Here is a 17453-nt window from a genome sequence, read left to right as displayed (position 1 = left end):
TTTATTTTGTTCTGCGTCCGAAGGAGAGGGAACGTAATTTGCTCGAGCCTCCAGTATACGCATCATGGATGAAATTACCCTAATTTTACACTCATTTGTCTTTTTGCAGGTGTAACAGAAAACCGCAGTGGGCTCCTCGGTTCGGGTAGCATTGAAATAACATGCATTTTGACTGGATAGTCAGGAAGCCGTCGTCTCTGCTCTGCGCCGTGGCGTGATTCGTTTCCAAGATCATGAGCTTTCGCTCCTTACCAGTTTTAACATCTTAAAGATCTTTTGTTTAATTTTTTTTCCCCACGGTTCGTCCTTGGTCACGATGAACTCCTCCAACCTCTTCGGAACACCTCAGGCTCAGGCTCAGGCTCAGGCTGGAGCCTTTCAGGCTCCCGCCGGCCAAGGCCGAGGCTTTTCCTGCTTTGGCCAGCCGCCGGCCTCCGGAGCTTCCTTCTCGGCCTTCAGCCCGCCCTCCTCGTTCGGCCAGGCCCCGGCGTTCGAGCAGCGCCCTGCTGGACCGGGTCACGGGCCTCTCTTCGGTCAGCCCGGTGGCACGAGCTCGGCCCTGTCCTCCGCCTTCGCTCTGTCCTCGGGTCTGAGCAGCCAGGCTCCCGCCTTCGGGCAGCCGCCTCTGGGGCAGCTCGGCACCCCCGGCGGGTTCGGCGCTCCGCTGTCCGGGCCGCCGCAGAGCGCCGCGTTCGGGCAGTTTGAACAGACCCGGCCGACACCGGGATTCGGCGTGTCCCCTGGCATTTCCCAGGCTGTCTCGGCTATGACCGCTCTCCCGGTCTCCTCCGGCAGGCCTCTGGGCATCAGCCAGTTCTCGGCGCCCACCACTTCTGTGCAGAACCGCGGCTTCGGCCCCTCCGGGTTCACTTTCAAGTCTTCGGACACCGCCCTGTTTAAACCCATCTTCAGCGTGAGCTCCAAGCCCTCTGGCAGCCGGGTGGGAACAGGATCCGAGCCCTCGAGCTCAGCCCAGCCTGCTGCCCCCAGCATGGGTGGCGCTGTGTCCAGCGCTGCGTTTTTGCCTCGCACTGGTGCTGCTGGATCTCTGAGATTCAGCTTCTCTCCGCCCGCAGCGGCTCCATCGATTTCAGCCCAGAGTGGCAGTGGGCTTCCTAGCAAGGACGTGCTGCCAGCTGCCAACTTGCAGTTCACCGTCTCCCAGGCAACCGCTGTGCCCAGCAGCCCCTCTTTGTTCAGCTTCGCTCCAAGCACTCTCCAGCCTTTGGCGCAGACTACCATGCCTTTGTTTAGAGTCTTTTCTCAGGCTTCAGCCTTCAGTGACCTGAAAGCCAAGACAGAGGCCTCACCAGGGAGCGGTGATAAGGCGGCTACCGGTGAGGGTTTGGGGGAGGCGCTGTTCGGGAGCCTCGGCAAAGGAACCAAACGGAAAGAAGAGACGGCGGAACAGGCGACTGGCGAAGGACAGGCGGCAGAGGAGAGTTTGCAGGCTGGGCTGGGAGCCCCTCGACACCCCAGCAAGCGACCGCTGATCAAGTCCCGCGGACCTACCAGCGGCCTTTTCCGCAACGCTCTGAGCAGCGTCATCAGGTCGTCCCTTCAGTCTGCCAAGCGCGACTCCCGGAAGGTGGAGGAGCAGCAGTCGGAATGGGCAGAACACGAGAAGCTTGACGTGATGCCCCAGACCTCAGCTCTGCCCACAAGTCACACTTCAGCCACTCCCCCCAGATCACAGGCCCCCACCAGGGAAGTCATTGAGAGGGCAGAGGAGACAGGTAAGTTCAGAATGGAATTTGCCTTCTTCCTTTTGTCCTCAGTTCACCTCATCACACCCTGTGCTGTCAGCTTTTCCTCAAGTTGTCCCCCCCCCCCCCCCGGTAAGTAGGGTGAATACCTGCAATCACTTTTTAATTTAACATTAATTCAGGGTCCACAGCCCAGCAGTACCCATTGTGCATGTTAAATGAGGGTGGCACAGTGGGCATCCCTTTTCCAATTTCAAATCAGTTTCCTTTGTGTTTTCAACTAGTGGACCCTGAACCTGAGGCTAAGACACCCGCAAAATGCACCCAGCGGGGGGAGAGCACAGACAGCCTGGCAGGGCTGTCTCCTTCCGATGCCACGGCTATCCAGTGCAAGAACGTCCCGACCAACCTGAACAGGAAGGAAATTATGAGGACGCACTTCAGCCGCTTTGGAAGAGTTCTCCGAGTCTTCTGCAGGCCTCAGAAGAACCTGGCGATCATTCACTTCCAGGACCATGTGAGTGGCGGCAGGCAGCTAGGCACAGTGCCGTTATCTGTTATAGAATATCTTCATGTTACATATGCCAGCTTTCTGGCCTCAAAGACACGAGTTACACAGGAATGTTGATTTGGGCTCTTTTCACCCTGTGAGCATTGAACATCCTCAAGGTACCAATTCTTCTGTGTCCCAGGCATCAGCTACTCGAGCAAAGAAGAGGGGGAAGTTGCTCCACAGGCAGGAACTTGCCATATTCTGGCATAGGAAGAAACCAAGTAAGGCCCCTTTATGTTTATTCAAGAGGGCTATGGTGTAAGGTGTGATTGTATTCGATGAGTTCTCCCTGTGTGTGCGTCTGACTGATCAACTGACTGGCAGGACCAGAGAAGAAGGATGAGAAACCTTCAGCAGAGCAGGACCCTGTACCTGAGGCAGGGGACTCCACCCTGGCAGACTTCCACTCCTCTCCGCTTCGCAAACCCCTTTCCAGACCCTCAGCTCCCAGCAACTCCGGCTCCTTGACCAAAGGGTAATTGCGGCCACAGCCTGTTTGTGCATTGCACTTTGTTACCAGGGTGCTTAACTCATATTGTGATTATAGCAATGGGTGGAAATATTAAATTGTACAGTGTACTGTCAACTGCTCCTGCGATTTTATACACGTGGGGAAGCAACAGTCCAGATGCCTTCAGTGTGAAAACTTGCTTGTTTTCTAGATCTCCAGTGAAAAAGCCTCAGATCGCTAAATCACTGCAGTTTGAAAGCGAGCCACAGAATGACCCCAGCCCAGAGCTCCATGGGTCGGACCGGCCGGCCGGCACAGTCCCCCTCCCCTCCTCCCTGCTGCACCTTGTAGGTCAGGTGGCGGAGACATCCGAGGACAAGTACCGCCTCCTAGAGCAGAGGGACAAGATCCTGCGACAAGGTGAGGCTGTGGTCCCTTCAGTGTCGGATCTATGGTAAAGGTCACTCCCTTAAGAGAGACTGTGCAAAGTGCGCTTTCTGTTTGTACTGCTGACACGCTGCAGGCCGACCCAGGAGAACAGAGCTGGACCTGTCCAAGGTGTTTGTGGGCACATGTCCTGACATGTGTCCTGAGAAGGAACGCTACATGAGGGAGACCCGCAACCAGCTGAGCTCCTTCGAGGTCATCCCAGACACAGAGAAGGTACAAACATCTATTAAGGCTAGAGTACAGAATGATTGCTTTATTTGTGGTTAGTGCTTTTCATACAGATTAAACCATGTTGAAATGTTAGCCATTATATAACAATTTATGGTCTTCTGCCACAGATTATCTGCAAATCAGCTAATCTGCATACAGATAACTGAGATTACACTGTACATTGTTCTGTTGCTTATTTGGCCTTCTTAAAGTACAGTGTTCTGCTGTGTGGGGGTGGGGGTTTGCGTACACTTATTGACTGCATATTGCTGATCATCCCTGACTGCCCCCTCATCCCCTGCAGGTGGACCATGCCACCGCCATCAAGGAATACAGCAGGTCATCGGCTGACCAGGAGGAGCCGTTACCCCACGATCTGCGCCCCCTCCCGGTGCTTTCCATGACCATGGACTACCTGGTCACTCGGATCATGGACCAGGGCGATGATAACCTCCGGGACTGGTATGACTTTGTGTGGAACCGGACTCGAGGCATCCGCAAGGTAAGCCGTCACCCCGGTGTGTCTATTTCTTTTTTACACAGGCTGTCTTTTATGCAGGATATGCATATACATATCTACACTGCCTTCTCCAATTAAAAGCACAGTTGAGACTGGATGTCTGTTTGTAACTCGTTTTCTGTGTAACTTCAAAGCCACTATACATCTCTTTCAAAATAAATAGTGAATTTTTTTCTACTTTTGAAAATTTGTAACTTGGCCATTTGTAAGATGAGGAGCCGGTGTGTTGTTGCTGAAGCCATTTAAGGTTCAGCGCTTTTTTCAAAGGTTTAGCAGCTTTTAATTATAGAACCTGAAGCCTTCTGTTGACGAGGCCCATCTGACCCCCTTCTGGCCTCTGCAGGACATCACGCAGCAGCATCTGTGTGACCCGCTGACTGTGTCACTCATCGAGAAGTGCGCACGCTTCCACATCCACTGCGCTCACCACCTGTGCCAAGAGCCCATGATGTCCTTCGACGCCAAGATCAACAACGAGAACTTGACTAAGTGCCTTCAGAGCTTGAAGGAGATGTACCAGGACCTGGCCACCCGGGGGGTCTACTGCATCCACGAGGCCGAGTTCCGCGGGTACAGCGTGCTGCTCAAGCTCAACGATGGTGACATCCTGCGGTCAGTTGTTACATCATACTCCAGTGACCAGTAGAATTTATTTGCTGACACAGCTGTCGAGCATCTCATTCTGAGCTGTAAAATCAGTTGGGATTTCAGGGGGTGGCTGAAATGAGTTTCTATTGTGTCTGTAACAAAAACCTTAATTTCTCAGCTTTGTTTCATTGTTGCTTCTGTCTGTCCATGTGTGTTCCCTTGTGTCATACACGGTGTTCACCCCACTGTGCCTGTTTCTCAGGGAGGTACAGCAGTTCCGCGCTGAGGTGCGAAACTCCCCGGAGGTGAACTTTGCAGTGCAGGCCTTTGCAGCCCTCAACAACAACAACTTTGTCCGCTTCTTCAAATTGGTGAAAGCAGCGTCCTATCTCTCCAGCTGCATCCTGCACCGCTACTTCAACCAGGTCTGCCTGTTCACACCCGTCCGACTGCTATATTGTCTATGTTAGTATCTAGCAGAGTCAAATCACTGGCACTTTGTTCTGTCGATGTAAAGCTGAGGGGGAAGCACATGGTTCAAGATATCTGATGTCTGCAGGTTTTTAGGAACTAAGTTGGAAAGATGGGGGTAGTGGATCCTGCAGCTCTTGTCTTGCCATCTCTTATCTGTGCCATGTGGCTACGTAGGTGAGGAGCCTGGCCTTGAGGAACCTGAACACGGCCTACACCGTGGGCTCTCGTGGGTCCACCAACTTCCCTCTCGATGACCTGGTGAGGATGCTTATGTTCCGCAACACAGCCGAGGCAGCAGACTTTGTTCAGCAGTACGGGCTCTCCGTGGAATCAGGGTGAGTTAGGAGGGCGATTTCTAACCCTATGATCAGCTTTGGACATCTGTAGAAGATCTTTCTCCACAGAACTTCACTTCATTGTGTCTGGTTGAGTCAGCACTGAGCGTTTGCTTACAATGGGAGCTGTGTGTGTGTGTTTGCCACGTGCCGTGTTCTCCTCCCAGGATGGTGGAGCTCACGAGAACAGCTTTCCAGGATCCTGAACTCCCACTCCCCCCCAAGAGGTCGATGGCCATCATGAATAAGAGGACAGTGCTGGTTGGCGAGGTGGTCAATGGGGGTTCGCTACCCAGCCCTCCGCAGCACACCCCTTTCTGCAGCTTCGATTCACGACACAAGTATCGTGGCGAAGGGCCACTCCTGGATCATCCCAGGCCAGGTAGGTTGTACTCAGCATGGTCATGTCAGGAGTTTTCCACGTTGTCATATCTGGCACATATTTCCTTGGTTACATTTCATTTTGCCATTAGTTTTATCGATTTTTTTTTTTTTTTTTACACACGGGTATTTTTTGCAAAACCTTACTGGAATTTGACCATGTGCCATTTAAGTGACTGCTGCAGCTCTTTAAATCCAGTTGAGACTAAATATGCTACTCTGTACCCCTTCAGCCATGGCTCCTCCTCAGAAACAGGAGGCGAAGCCTCAGCCGGAGATACGTCCACTGATGGAGCTGGATGTGAGGCCCCCCATTAGGCTGAAGCCACTGATGGAACATGCCCCTTTTGCTGAGCCCCAAACCCTTGTGGAGCCAGACAAGATCCTCAGATCACTGGTGCCTGTGGAACCCAGCAAAGCTGGCCTTCCATGTGAGGACCAACCATTGTTCCCACCGTCAGGGCAGTCCCAGCCCCAGCTCACCCAAGTTCTATCTCCCCCCCCACCCAAACCTGAGCCTGTCTACAGCGACCAGGTGAGAAAGTCATCCGACGATATCTGCTGCTCTTGTGTGATTCCTGCTCTCCTTTTTTTTTTTTTTTTCGCCCTCACAGTGCCTCTGTTTAGCTTAATGAAGCAGCTGCAAACAAAGTGGTTCCTTGTTTCTGCAGGATCTTGCTACAGAAGTAGAGTCTGTGGTCGATGAGGTGGTCGAGGCAGAGTGTGCTGAGTTGGCAGCAACCGCTGCCAGTTACATTTCCGCTGCTCTCAGGTAAGGGCCACCTGGCATTGTCTCTGTTTTTGAGACTCAGTTCTGGGTTGTGGTCCAACACTAATATGTGACCTGAGTACATACTGCTTTTGTTCCAGTGAATGCAATGGCCAGGTAGAGGCGGTGGTGAGCGAGGTGTTGGGGCAGATGCTGCGAGAGGTGTCAACAGTTGAGATCCAAGCCGAGAAGGAGAGGGTCGCGGAGGAAAAGCGCAGGATCGAAGAGGCAAGGTCTGTTGTCATTCTGTGCCTTTCCCACTCTTCACAAAAAGGGGTCTTTTTTTTTTTTTTTTTTTTTTTGTCTTCATTTGGTTTTTTTCTCCTTGTTTTGTGGGCATCAGGCGAAAGCAGGAGCACGAGGCTTTCCTGACAGATTTCAGCAAGTCGCTCTGCTCTGAGATTGCTCAAGAGGTCTTGCAGGAATGCATTGCTGCGACAGCTGCTGCGGAGATCAGGTACCACTAAGGAATTCATGAGACCGTGTGGTGGAGCAGTGACCTCAGCCGTCACCAGTTAGCTCAACATGTGGTGCATTGGTCTGAAATATATTGCTTGAAAGATTATTTTCAGCTCAGAGTAAAACTTAGCTTTATGTGATGTCTCATTGCATTTATTTTTTTAGCATTTCCATCGTATTATAGTTGGTTCCAGACTTACAAACTTAATGGGGACTGAGAGCTAGTCATTACTCAAAGTGCGCAAGTTGGATGTGATGCAGAGTGGGCCCAACTACTCATGCAATGTATGCTAGAGAAAATGCTGCTGTTAGACTGACTGTACTTTGAGAATTGTCTCTGTCTCTCTCTCTGTTCTTGGTGCACTTTTGTTTACTCTGAGTTGTGACTGCTAATGAATAAATGTAAGTATCTGCAAGCTGGACAGGTCCTTGGGGAGAGGGGTAACAGCAGGGTTATTTGGAGTATCTTTCTCTCTCTCTCTCTCTCCCTCCCCCATTGAGCAGACTGTAGGCCGTGAGAGGACAAATAGCCTTTCTCTCCGCTGAACCAGGGCCCCTTATGCACATGCCTACATGTTCTGAGTCGCCTTGCAGCAGCAGTATTTATGACACAGTGTAAATAAGAAAGCCTAATAAAATACTGCTGCTCAGATCTAAAGCAGGCTGCTGGTGCTCACCTGCAGTTCCTTAATCCCCTCTTTTACCCCACCCAACACATGAAATTCATTAATACTCGATACAAGCATAATTGTAAGACATTTAAGAAACAGTGCAAGTTGTTGGTGTTGTTTTCCTGAAGGACAGACAACAACTGAGCATCGAGCTGGAGGTACTGTGTGGAGGTAGAGGGTGACAGATAGGCAACACTTCACTGGCGACTCAAAGCTGGCGGATATAGAAGCCGTAGGATCATCTTGTTCAGCTTTAGCTTCTCTTTGCTGCTGCTTCACCTCCTGCACTGTTTTGAAAAACTTGAGGCAGTGCTCATAGTATGTGATAGATGTCAATCCGCACAATGGGTGAGGGTTAGTACGCAATTTAAGTTGGCATACCAGCCTGAATACTTTTCAGAAAAATTTGTATCGGCTAAAACTTAAGTTACTTGTAACTTTATAAGTCGGGAACCAGCTGCATAGTTGAACCCTTGTATTGTGAGGCCCTAATGAGTTGGTGGAAGAGCTTCAGGGAAGTAGGCTGAACACGTACTTCCTGTGGACCAGGTATGCTCAGGAGGAGAAGGCAGCGTGTGTGGCCCGTAGCTCGGAGGAGGTGTGTCGCGCCCTGCTGGAGGAGACTCTGCGATGTGAGCTCGCCACCATGGCCCAAGAGATCTTGGATGCAGAGCTGCGACGGATCCACAAATTTCTGAGGAGGTAGGAAGAGGACAAAGACTTAAACACCTTATGTTTAAGGTGCAGGTGAGGTGGCTTTGACTAGAGCACCTGGCTGTCTCAGGTGGCGCGACGTGGTGGCTGTGCGCCGGCAGCTGAAGCGCCAGATGAGAGGCTTCCCTGCTGCCCCCTGCTGTGTGGACCCCCACTTCAAGCTGCAGGCCCTGGCACCTAGTGCCCCCTCCACGCCCTGTCTGGAGCTGCTAGCCCGCGGCATAGTCAGCCTGGGACACGGGGGGAATGTCACTCTCTCCTGTACCAGGTATCAAAAAAAAAACTTAAATCTTTTACTGAATCATTTATGTTAAGCATCTTGTTTAAGGATTCAGTATTGTTTGCTTACTGGGATTTGAACCTCAAGTTTTGAGTGTTTTGAGAGTTTTGATGGCAGTAGAACATGCCCAAACTGAATAGAAGTGTATCACTGCCTTAATTCAGCCCACTTCCACAGTGTTTACAGCTTGTATCGGTGTTCCTGAGTGATGGTGCTCAATAACAAGATAACATCTTAACAGTAGTTTGAAGTTAATAAAAATCAAATCGTGAAAGTATTTATTGTAGCTGTATCAAGGGTTTCTACAGAACTTAAACACTCATTAAGATTTGGTAGTGAAAGTGACTTTAGAATCTCAAACAAAACAAGCTAGAGCTACTCAGTGCCAGTTGCGTTAATCACTTGTGGCACCAATATGCTGATATGATGTCAGAGTCGTTTGTCATTTGCACAGTTATACTGGGTACACTGGGCATTGAAATGCTTGTGACAAGGCTCATAATAGATGTGAACAGACATGAACAAACACCTATTTAGATGAGGATGTGCTGATAAGGGGGCACAAATGTAAAGTATAAAAGGACAGGTAAAATAAATACAAGTACAATAAATAGTAAATAGTGAACACTGAGTAGTAATGTCCAGGGGTCTGGAAAAGAAGTAATAGTGTCAGTAATAAGTGTCGCAGCGCAGGACTACTCGCTGTTAAGTAGTCTGATGGCCCATAGGTAAAAGCTGTTGTTCAGTCTTCTTCTTGAACGGATACAACGGAGGCGTCTGCCAGACAGTAGTGTGGCAACAGGTGGTGAGCTGGATGAGTGCAGTCCTTAATGATATTTCAGGCCTTTCTCAAACAGCATGTTTGGTAAGTGCCCTGTAGGGTCGAAAGTTTGTTTCCAGTGATGAGCTCAGCTGTTCTTACCATTCTCCGAAGAGCTTTGCGGTCTGATGAAGAGCAGCTGCCGTACCATAAAGTGATGCAGCCGCTCAGAATGTTCTCTATGGTGCAGCAGTAGAAGTTTGACATGATGCCAGAGGAGATGCCAAACCTGTTAAGCCTCCACAGGAAGTAGAGATGCTAATGGGCTGCTCTCACTACTGTGTCTGTGTGGAGGCTCCAGGAGAGATCCTCGGCGATGCATACACCCAGGAACTTGTAGCTCTTAACCCTCTCCACCTCCACCCCATTGATGTGGATAGGAGCATGACCCCCTGTCTGTGACTGCTTGTAATCCACAATCATCTTCTCAGTCGTGGTGACGTTCAGGGAGAGATTGTTGTTGTCACACCATGTTGAGAGTGCTCTGACCTCATCTCTGTAGGATGTCTCGTCACAGTCTGCGATGAGTCCTAGGATGGTTGTATCGTCAGCAAACTTGAAGATGATGTTGGAGCTGTGCTTAGCAGAGTAGTTATAGGTGAACAGGGAGTACAAGAGGCCGCTGAGAACACATCCCTGTGGGGTACCAGTGCAGAGTGTGAGTGGGGAGGGTATGTGGTTGCCAATCCTGACCACCTGGGGTCTGCCAGTCAGGAAGTCCAAGATCCAGTTACATAGGTGAGTGTTAAGACCCGGATCCTTCAACTTGGCTATGAGTTTGGTAAGATCTGGGTCTTAACAGTCACCTATCTAACTGGATCAAGTCTGACAGTGTTGTGACACTACCTGATCTAATTGTAGTTTGACTGTGAATGCTGTTCACACTTTGGCTGTTGCCCCGTGTTCATGCTGTGTTCACCTGGTGCCGCTGCAGGTCCTTGAAGATGAGGCAGGAAGCTCTGCGGCAGATGAAAGTGCACTACTACTTTGAGCAGCTACTCAAGTAGGAGGTGTTCCTATTATACTCTTTTCACATGTTTTCAAAGCAGCCTTTTTAAGGTTTCTAGAAGTGTATGAATGTGGGCTCCTGCCAAGGATTCTCCCTGTAAGGCTTATGTCTTCAGCACATCATCATGTGGATGGGCTGTTTTAAGTCCTCGCATATTTCTCTCTGCTTCAGTGAGTCTGTGTGGATGCCTCTGGACTTAGCCACGCTGGTTGCGGAAAGTGTCCCGAGGCCAGTCGACAAGATCTTCTGGAAGGCTGCGCTTCTGTTGCCGAGCGACCACGAGAGCGACTCCAGTACGGCCAACAGGTTCGTGTCCACACCGGGCATTGTTTGATTGCCAACTTGCCGAAGTGGGATGATGCAGAACTCAACCTCCTGTTTTCATCCACGGAAAACCTGCAGGATTTTGACTGACTGGCTGGAGTCCAAGTTCCGCTGTGGCAAGGAGCCAGATGATGTGGACACGGGACCCAAGGGTCACATGCAGACCCTGTCCTTGAGCCGAGGACTGCACAGCTCTGGGGACACAGCTCACCAAGTCCATGTGTGCATTAAGGTATGGCAGGGCAATAGCAATGCTGTTTGGAAAACATCACTATGTTTCACACATCTAGTACACATCCTCCTGTGCAGCAGTCTCTAGAGAAACCGTGTAAATTTGGCCCTGAAACATTTCATCAGACAGGTGATCTGTGAAACATGGGGGTTTTCACACGTTATCACCATCACACAGGTGGCACGTGGACCCCTTAGTGAGGACGGGCAGGCGGCGCTGGAGAAGCAGAAGGACCTGATGGGGACCAGTGCCCTACTGATGCTGCTGCCCGCCATGCCCACGACCGAGGGGAAGGACGAGGAATACGAAGGGGTAGACGTGTTCCTGCTCTCAGCCCTGCTTCAGCTCAAACAGGTCCAGCAGGCCAATGCCTGGCCTCAGCCGCTCCCCCTGGCCTTGGTTGTGCCCGGACAGGCCGGCCAGCGGATCAGCGACCGCAGGCTGGAGGAAGGTAGGCTGTTGGGTGGCGTGCCATGTGATGACATCAGTGCTCTGTAGATGTGATGGATGTTGCTGCTCAGTAGACATACTGTCTCCCTCTTCATCTTCATTTCTCTCCCTGAAGATCTGATGCTGAAGTCATTGGTGGAAGACGGGTTAATTTCAGAATATGTGTTCGTTCATATCCCTGAGACCACAAATGACCTCCAGGGCTCTAAACAGGTAGAACCGCAGTGCATCTTCACTGTATTTTGCCAGGATCCCTCCTCACTCCTGGTTCTTTGTGAATTGCACTCTGAAATGGGGCACACCCTCAGCAGCCCCCTCTCTTGTGAACTCCCACATCCCACCCCCAGGTGAGCCAGGTCGTCAAGTGGCTGGCCTCCCGCTCTCCAGCTCCAGTCCAGCTCAGCTCTCAGACGCTGGTCCAGTTCGTGGAGATGGGGCTGTGCCAGGAGTTCACCAACAGACTCCACCATGACCAGCAGGAGCGTAAGAGGGCGGGGCTGCTACCCCAGGAGCCCATGCCCATCATCCAGCTATATAATGCCACGCTGGACTTCCTGGCTGGCCTCATCTCGTCCCCAGAGCTTTCCGCCCTCTCGTGGCCTGTGGCTGAGTTCACTTCACCTGGGGGCTGTGACCTGCTCCCCCACCTCGACTGGAATTCACTGGAGCACCTGGAGTGGCTGCGGAGGACGGTGCTGAGCCTGCACCTCCCAGACTGGGACCTGCCCCCTCCATCAGGTGTGCGTGCATGCGTTTACATATTCTACTAATATAAATGGCAGATGATGCTGGTGTTTATCATGCTTCCACCTGTCCTGCAGCCTCCTGGACCTGCCTGGTTGCCTCCATTTTTCAGTACGCATCCCAGGTGCCCTCTTCTCGCCACAGCCAGCCCCTCCTCATGTCCCGGCTGGAAAACCTTCTGGAAAAGGTGCAGTCATGGAGAGGCCAGCAGCGTTCCCCAGGCCTCCGGGATGATGAGATGGCACCCTCCTTCCGCCAGGTACCCTGGGATGAGATTGTGACCCTCTGCATAGACCACCGGCTGAAAGACTGGAAGCCATCAGAACACCTGGCAAGCAAAGGTAAGAGTTTGGGGGAGACCTATGTTGGGGCACCTGTTTTTGATGTGCACTAAAACCCCCTCTATCTTTGCAGATGCCATCTGTGAAGATGGTGAGATCATGGTCTACTTTCCAAAGGATGGCCTTCGAGGCTTCTTACCACCACCCTGCTGGTTGGAGGCAGAGAGACAGACACACAGGGATAAACAGCAGAAAGCTCAGTAAGAGTCCCACTGTTTTACTGTGCATGGGTGTGCATGTCTGAGAGAGAACACTAATGTTCTGGCTACTCCTGTCCCAGATGTAACAGCATCCTGGAGCCACATGTGACCCCACCACTGACTCACCTACGGAAGAAGCTGTTCCACAGCCTGGAGGAAAAGTCCGAGTTGTCACCCCCCCGGGCTGCCTTTGATGTCACCTTCTGTGGCACCCCCATAGAGCAGCTGCCGCACAGAGTCCTGGCCTCCATTGAGCAAGAGAGAGCTCAGAGTCGGAGGTGTGTGCCAAGCAGCCAGACAGAATCACACAGCTGCACCCTTAAAGTGCCCTTTCTGAGATATGAACCTTAAACCTTTCAGCACACCTATTGCAGTGCTGTTTTCCAGCACTGCTTAGAAAATTTTAAATAGATAGTTCAAACCCAGAGTATGTTGTTGAACGTTTGTTGTGCTTTGTCCTTATTGACTGGGCCCCCTGCAGGTTTGAAGAACAGCTGCAGCGCTGGCTCAAGATGGATCCTCTGGACTCTTTCACCATGCCTCTCTTTGTTCCCTCTACGTTGCTCTCCGTGCCTGAGATCATGGTGGCATCTCCGAAAACGGCCCCAACCTCTCTGGCCAGGCCTGTCTGGGTATGGCCCCGAACCGCTTGTTCTTAGCCACTAACAGAACAGTAAATAATACAAAATAGTTTTCTGCAGCTCCCTGGGAGGCAAATGGTCCAGGATCACAAATGAATCAGTTTGTAACTTGTTTCCTGGATATAGGCAACATCTAACACATAGTTTTACATTTCTTCACAATTACATTTTTTCCAGAACTATTTAATACACATGTGCCTTATGGGACTGAAAGTCTTTTCATAACTCAATTTTATCAAATTAAAACTGGCTTTTAGCACTAAAGCTTAGTATTATAGACATCCCTCCGTTTGTTCAATGGTTAGATTTTGCGCATATTTCTGATAATAAAGAATACATATACACACACACACACACAATCTGAAACCACTTGTCCCAAGCGGGGTTGCAGCAAACCAGAGCCTAACCTGGCAACACAGGGTGCAAGGCTGGAGTGGGAGGGGACACACCCAGGACGGGGCGCCAGTCCATTGCAGGGCACCCCAAGTGGGAATCGAACCTCAGACCCACCGGAGAACAGGATCCGGTCAAACCCGCTGCGCCACCGCGCCCCCTCTAACTAAAGAGTACACTTCTATTTATTATTAACTTTGAGCTATATTAAAACTAATGCGACTAAATAAAACATGTCGTTCCTGTTGGGTTCTGACTGTTGACTATTCCATAAAGATTTGTTCCAAATGTTCCTCAGTTTGTTATGAATGGCCAGCACTCAGGAACACCAGACACAAGCTGTAAATACTGTGGAAGTGAGTTCAATGAAGACGGTCCTACACCCCTATTCTAAGTGTATTTAACTGCAAACAACTAGCTGCATAACACAGGCAGTTAATTCTGGAAAATGTTTGTGTCTTCGGAAAGCGCCTGTTAAATGAATAAATGTATAAAAAAAAAAAAAAATGTGACTCTAATGTTACTGATGGGAGGAGCCTGTGTACTGTGTATGTAAAATTTTGGCTAACCACCACACTGCTTTTCTTGCAGCAGAAAATTGCTTTGTATGCAGAGGATTCTTGTACCTCTCAATACTTTCTGAAAAATTCCTGAGCGGTGTCTGTTTCTCTAGGAGGAGAAGGAGCCCGGTGACCATGGCGACAGCGTGAAGCCCGATTGGCCCAAAGGCGTCCCAGTTTCCATTGCGCAGCGTCTGCGGGTGCTGGAGCAGCTGATCTCTGCGAGCCGGGAGGAGGAGGTGGCCTGTGGACTGAAGCTCAGCAGCCTGCTGGACATTGTGGAGGACTGAGTGTGCTGTGTGAGGCTGACTGTGTCCACGGTCAAACCCCTGTCCTCAGCGGTTTGCGATTGTTTCTGGTTCACTTTGCCTGATGTGAAAGCGGAGTAAGAAGGACAAAGTGTACACTTGTTGAAGTTTTCTGATGTTGGCGCTGTTGAGTGTTATTGAATAATGGGAAATTGCATACAGTGTTACTCAATATTTTAGATTTCAGCTAATTTGAAATAATGTTATTATTCATGTGATAGAAAGATTTTGCTTTTTGCTTATCACTGAAATTTAGCAATTTGTGTTTGCCACTAAAAAGATAAGGGGCTGATTAAAATTTAATGACTCCAAATGTTACTTGAAATAAAGTCTAATAAATGGGATGTTTTGTGATGATAAAACACTAATTTTGGAAGCTTTTTTTGTAACACCTCCTTCCTGGGGAGGGGGGAACAGTATCTCACCTTCATAGCCATGTATCAATGCTTTGTCTTTCATCAGCACAGTGGCACTGATGCCTCACAGCTCTAGGCAGCAGGTTCAAACATGGGTTATACATCTGGCTCGGTCTGCGTGCCGTTTGCATGTTGTTCCCGTTTTCACGTTTCCTCCCGGTGTTCCTGTTTCCTCCCACAGTCCAAAGATGTGTTTCACTGAAACTGGTCACTCTAAATTTCCTTTGGAGTGTTTGTGTGTGGCTACTTTGCATTGTGTACCCTTACAAAATGCCCCCCGTGCTACAGCGACAGGCTGTGGACCGCAAGGACATGGAAAGAGATGAGCAGTTAGCGATGATGGATGCTTGGAAAGGGTCTTACTGCAGGGGGCAGCAGTGAGCTATTTTCGTACTCTGTTCTGTTTACTTTGAATGAATTTCCCACATGTTGGTTGATTGGCATCAGATGTAATTACTTGAGACATGTTGCTGTGATTCTTTTTCACACTGATGATATATTTTTATCTGTTTATGGGCTGCAGGAGAGCTCACCATGCAACTGCTCCAAAGGCAAGGGAAGCTGAGAGAAAGTGGTGCAGCTGGACCCAGGATCGGGTCTGTCGGATGTTAACCCTCAGATCAAGTTGTGCTTCACCAAAGGACACCAGAGATATATGTGTGTGTATATTTAAAAAAAAAAAAAAAAAAAAAGATAATTTAAAAACTGACCTCTTGAAAAATGGTTCATCAGGTTGTAAGGAGTCTAGTATCATCAGTAGTTGCTGTGTGTGTTTGTCTGTCCTAAAACAAAGAAAATGTGACCTTTTCTGCTTGGCTGCCCTGTATTTTCTTTAGGATGTAACCTGCTTTCACAGCTCATTTGCAGGCAAAAAGCAACTGGAGTGTGTTTCCTACTCCCATTATGCTTGGAGCCTCTGGTGTGTGTTTCACACAACCAGGTACAACAAGAGGACCTGCTCATTCAGAGTTTCCATGGCCTATGGCTCACAGCCTTCTCATCCTCCTGTAGTTTTATGGAGCTCCTTCCCTGTCTAGGGAGTGGTTAAGGACCTGGACTTGTGCCCAAAAAGCTACCGTTTAAAATTCCAGGAGGAGCCCTCCTGCTGTGTTTGTGTGTTTCAGTGGCTAAAGTACACACATTTTCTCTCAGCTCCAGTTCCTGCAGTATAGCGGTGTCTGTCAGCGCAGACCGTTGATCTACAATGACGACGACGACGTTAATGTTATTCCACAGGTTCTTCTGGGCTGCCATTGAGAAGGTGTTGCTTCCCAGGCCAGAGCACATGAATGACACAGCAGGATGTGCTTTGTATTATCCTCCACCCACTGCCCCTACTCTCGACTGGTCCACTGCGTGGAGTGTGCAGAATGACGCTAAGAGTTTAGCACATTAACAGTAGTACTGTTGTAAACGGAGAGACTCCGGGGTCAAGCGACTCTGCGAGGAGACACTGCGCCAGGATGCATTAGCACAAATGGAGCCTGAAGATGGGGGGGGGGGGCTGTTGCCCTCTATACTAGGCTGGTTCTAGACTCTCCTCTAGACAAGGAAGGGGGGGTGAGGCAGAGACTTAAACTCCTGGGCTGTGGTTCCTCCTATTGCAGGGGTCTCTGACTCTCACTTTGGATAGTAATTTTTCCCCCCACCCCCTTCTTTCAGCTCATTTGTCAGGGGCTGTCATGCTGAAAGGAGGCTGTACACAGTGCAAGAAATGTGTGTGCATGCATGTTATGTTGCATATTTGATGGGCAGATTGGTGTGTGTATGTAAATTATATTGTCTGTAGGGGTTGGGCTTCACACAGATCCCTGCCAGGCCTGTAGGGGGCACTTACTTCTTCATAGGCCAAGCTGTCATGGCTTAAACGCATGAAACCTGTTCTTTGCGTGCTCACTTTACACGTGACTCTGACAGCGCTCGTGCTCCTGTACCCGCGTCGGGTTTCCGGCGTTCGCGTCACACTGCAGCGCAGCACATTCCAACAGCACCGAGGATCTGATTCCGCTGGCAGTCGCCCCCCTTCATGAGCCACAGGAGCCCAGCTAGTAAACCGTGCAGGAATTTAGTACTGATGAGCTGAACGCCGCAGTCCTGCTCCTTCATCCGCTATCCCATCGCGGTGGTCCGTAATTGTGCAAACCCCACCCCGACTGAGCTGGATTCGAACCCACATTCAGACCTACAGTGCAGGAGCTGCTGTGCCATGGTGCTTCCTGCTTAACAGTCATTATTTTACAAAGAGAACACTTTTCATATTATAGTAATTTTTCATGAGATTGCGTGCCAGGCTTTCCCATAGCCCTGTGTGTGTGTGGCTGGCTGGCCCAGCCGTGGCTGAATGGTGGGATTCTGGCCCAGTTCCGGCATCGTGTTCCAGGTTCAGTGTTATTCATGCTAAGACTTTTGTCCCACACATAGCATGACCAATCACAGTTGGCATGTGTGTCTAAC

At 50.1% G+C, this 17453-nt stretch overlaps 1 protein-coding gene across 2 annotated transcripts; it reads left to right on the top strand.

Annotated features, from left to right (window-relative positions):
- The first annotated feature begins 20 nt into the window (after positions 1-20).
- On the top strand, positions 21-15642 carry mcm3ap (minichromosome maintenance complex component 3 associated protein). 2 transcript variants are annotated; one of them, XM_018745570.2, is made up of 28 exons: positions 21-1736; positions 1991-2223; positions 2399-2480; positions 2584-2734; positions 2922-3130; positions 3234-3373; positions 3675-3872; positions 4234-4502; positions 4741-4903; positions 5127-5287; positions 5455-5669; positions 5902-6203; positions 6340-6440; positions 6539-6670; positions 6781-6894; positions 8117-8269; positions 8352-8549; positions 10316-10384; positions 10562-10696; positions 10793-10946; positions 11124-11397; positions 11512-11609; positions 11744-12134; positions 12218-12481; positions 12555-12681; positions 12762-12959; positions 13163-13313; positions 14389-15642. In XM_018745570.2, exons 1-28 carry the CDS (start codon positions 317-319, stop codon positions 14563-14565), a joined length of 6279 nt encoding a protein of 2092 aa, XP_018601086.2. In that variant the 5' UTR covers positions 21-316; the 3' UTR covers positions 14566-15642. The 2 variants fall into 2 exon arrangements, 1 of the variants encoding a protein (XP_018601086.2); XR_001965840.2 differs by lacking the exons at positions 13163-13313; positions 14389-15642 and having other exon boundaries at positions 12253-12481; positions 12762-12818.
- Positions 15643-17453: the final 1811 nt, after the last annotated feature.

The sequence above is a fragment of the Scleropages formosus genome, chromosome 12 (assembly GCF_900964775.1).
Source record: "Scleropages formosus chromosome 12, fSclFor1.1, whole genome shotgun sequence".
Lineage (NCBI taxonomy): Eukaryota > Metazoa > Chordata > Actinopteri > Osteoglossiformes > Osteoglossidae > Scleropages > Scleropages formosus.
Note: the sequence above shows the minus strand (reverse complement) of the source record. Positions and strands in the feature narration are given on the sequence as shown.

Bases quoted from the DNA above. Each gene is read 5' to 3' on its own strand.
- mcm3ap (XM_018745570.2), top strand. From the start codon at position 317: ATGAACTCCTCCAACCTCTTCGGAACACCTCAGGCTCAGGCTCAGGCT. The intron at 8,550-10,315 runs GTATCAAAAAAA...GTGCCGCTGCAG, and splicing joins GTCACTCTCTCCTGTACCAG to GTCCTTGAAGATGAGGCAGG. The intron at 12,135-12,217 runs GTGTGCGTGCAT...CCTGTCCTGCAG, and splicing joins GGACCTGCCCCCTCCATCAG to CCTCCTGGACCTGCCTGGTT.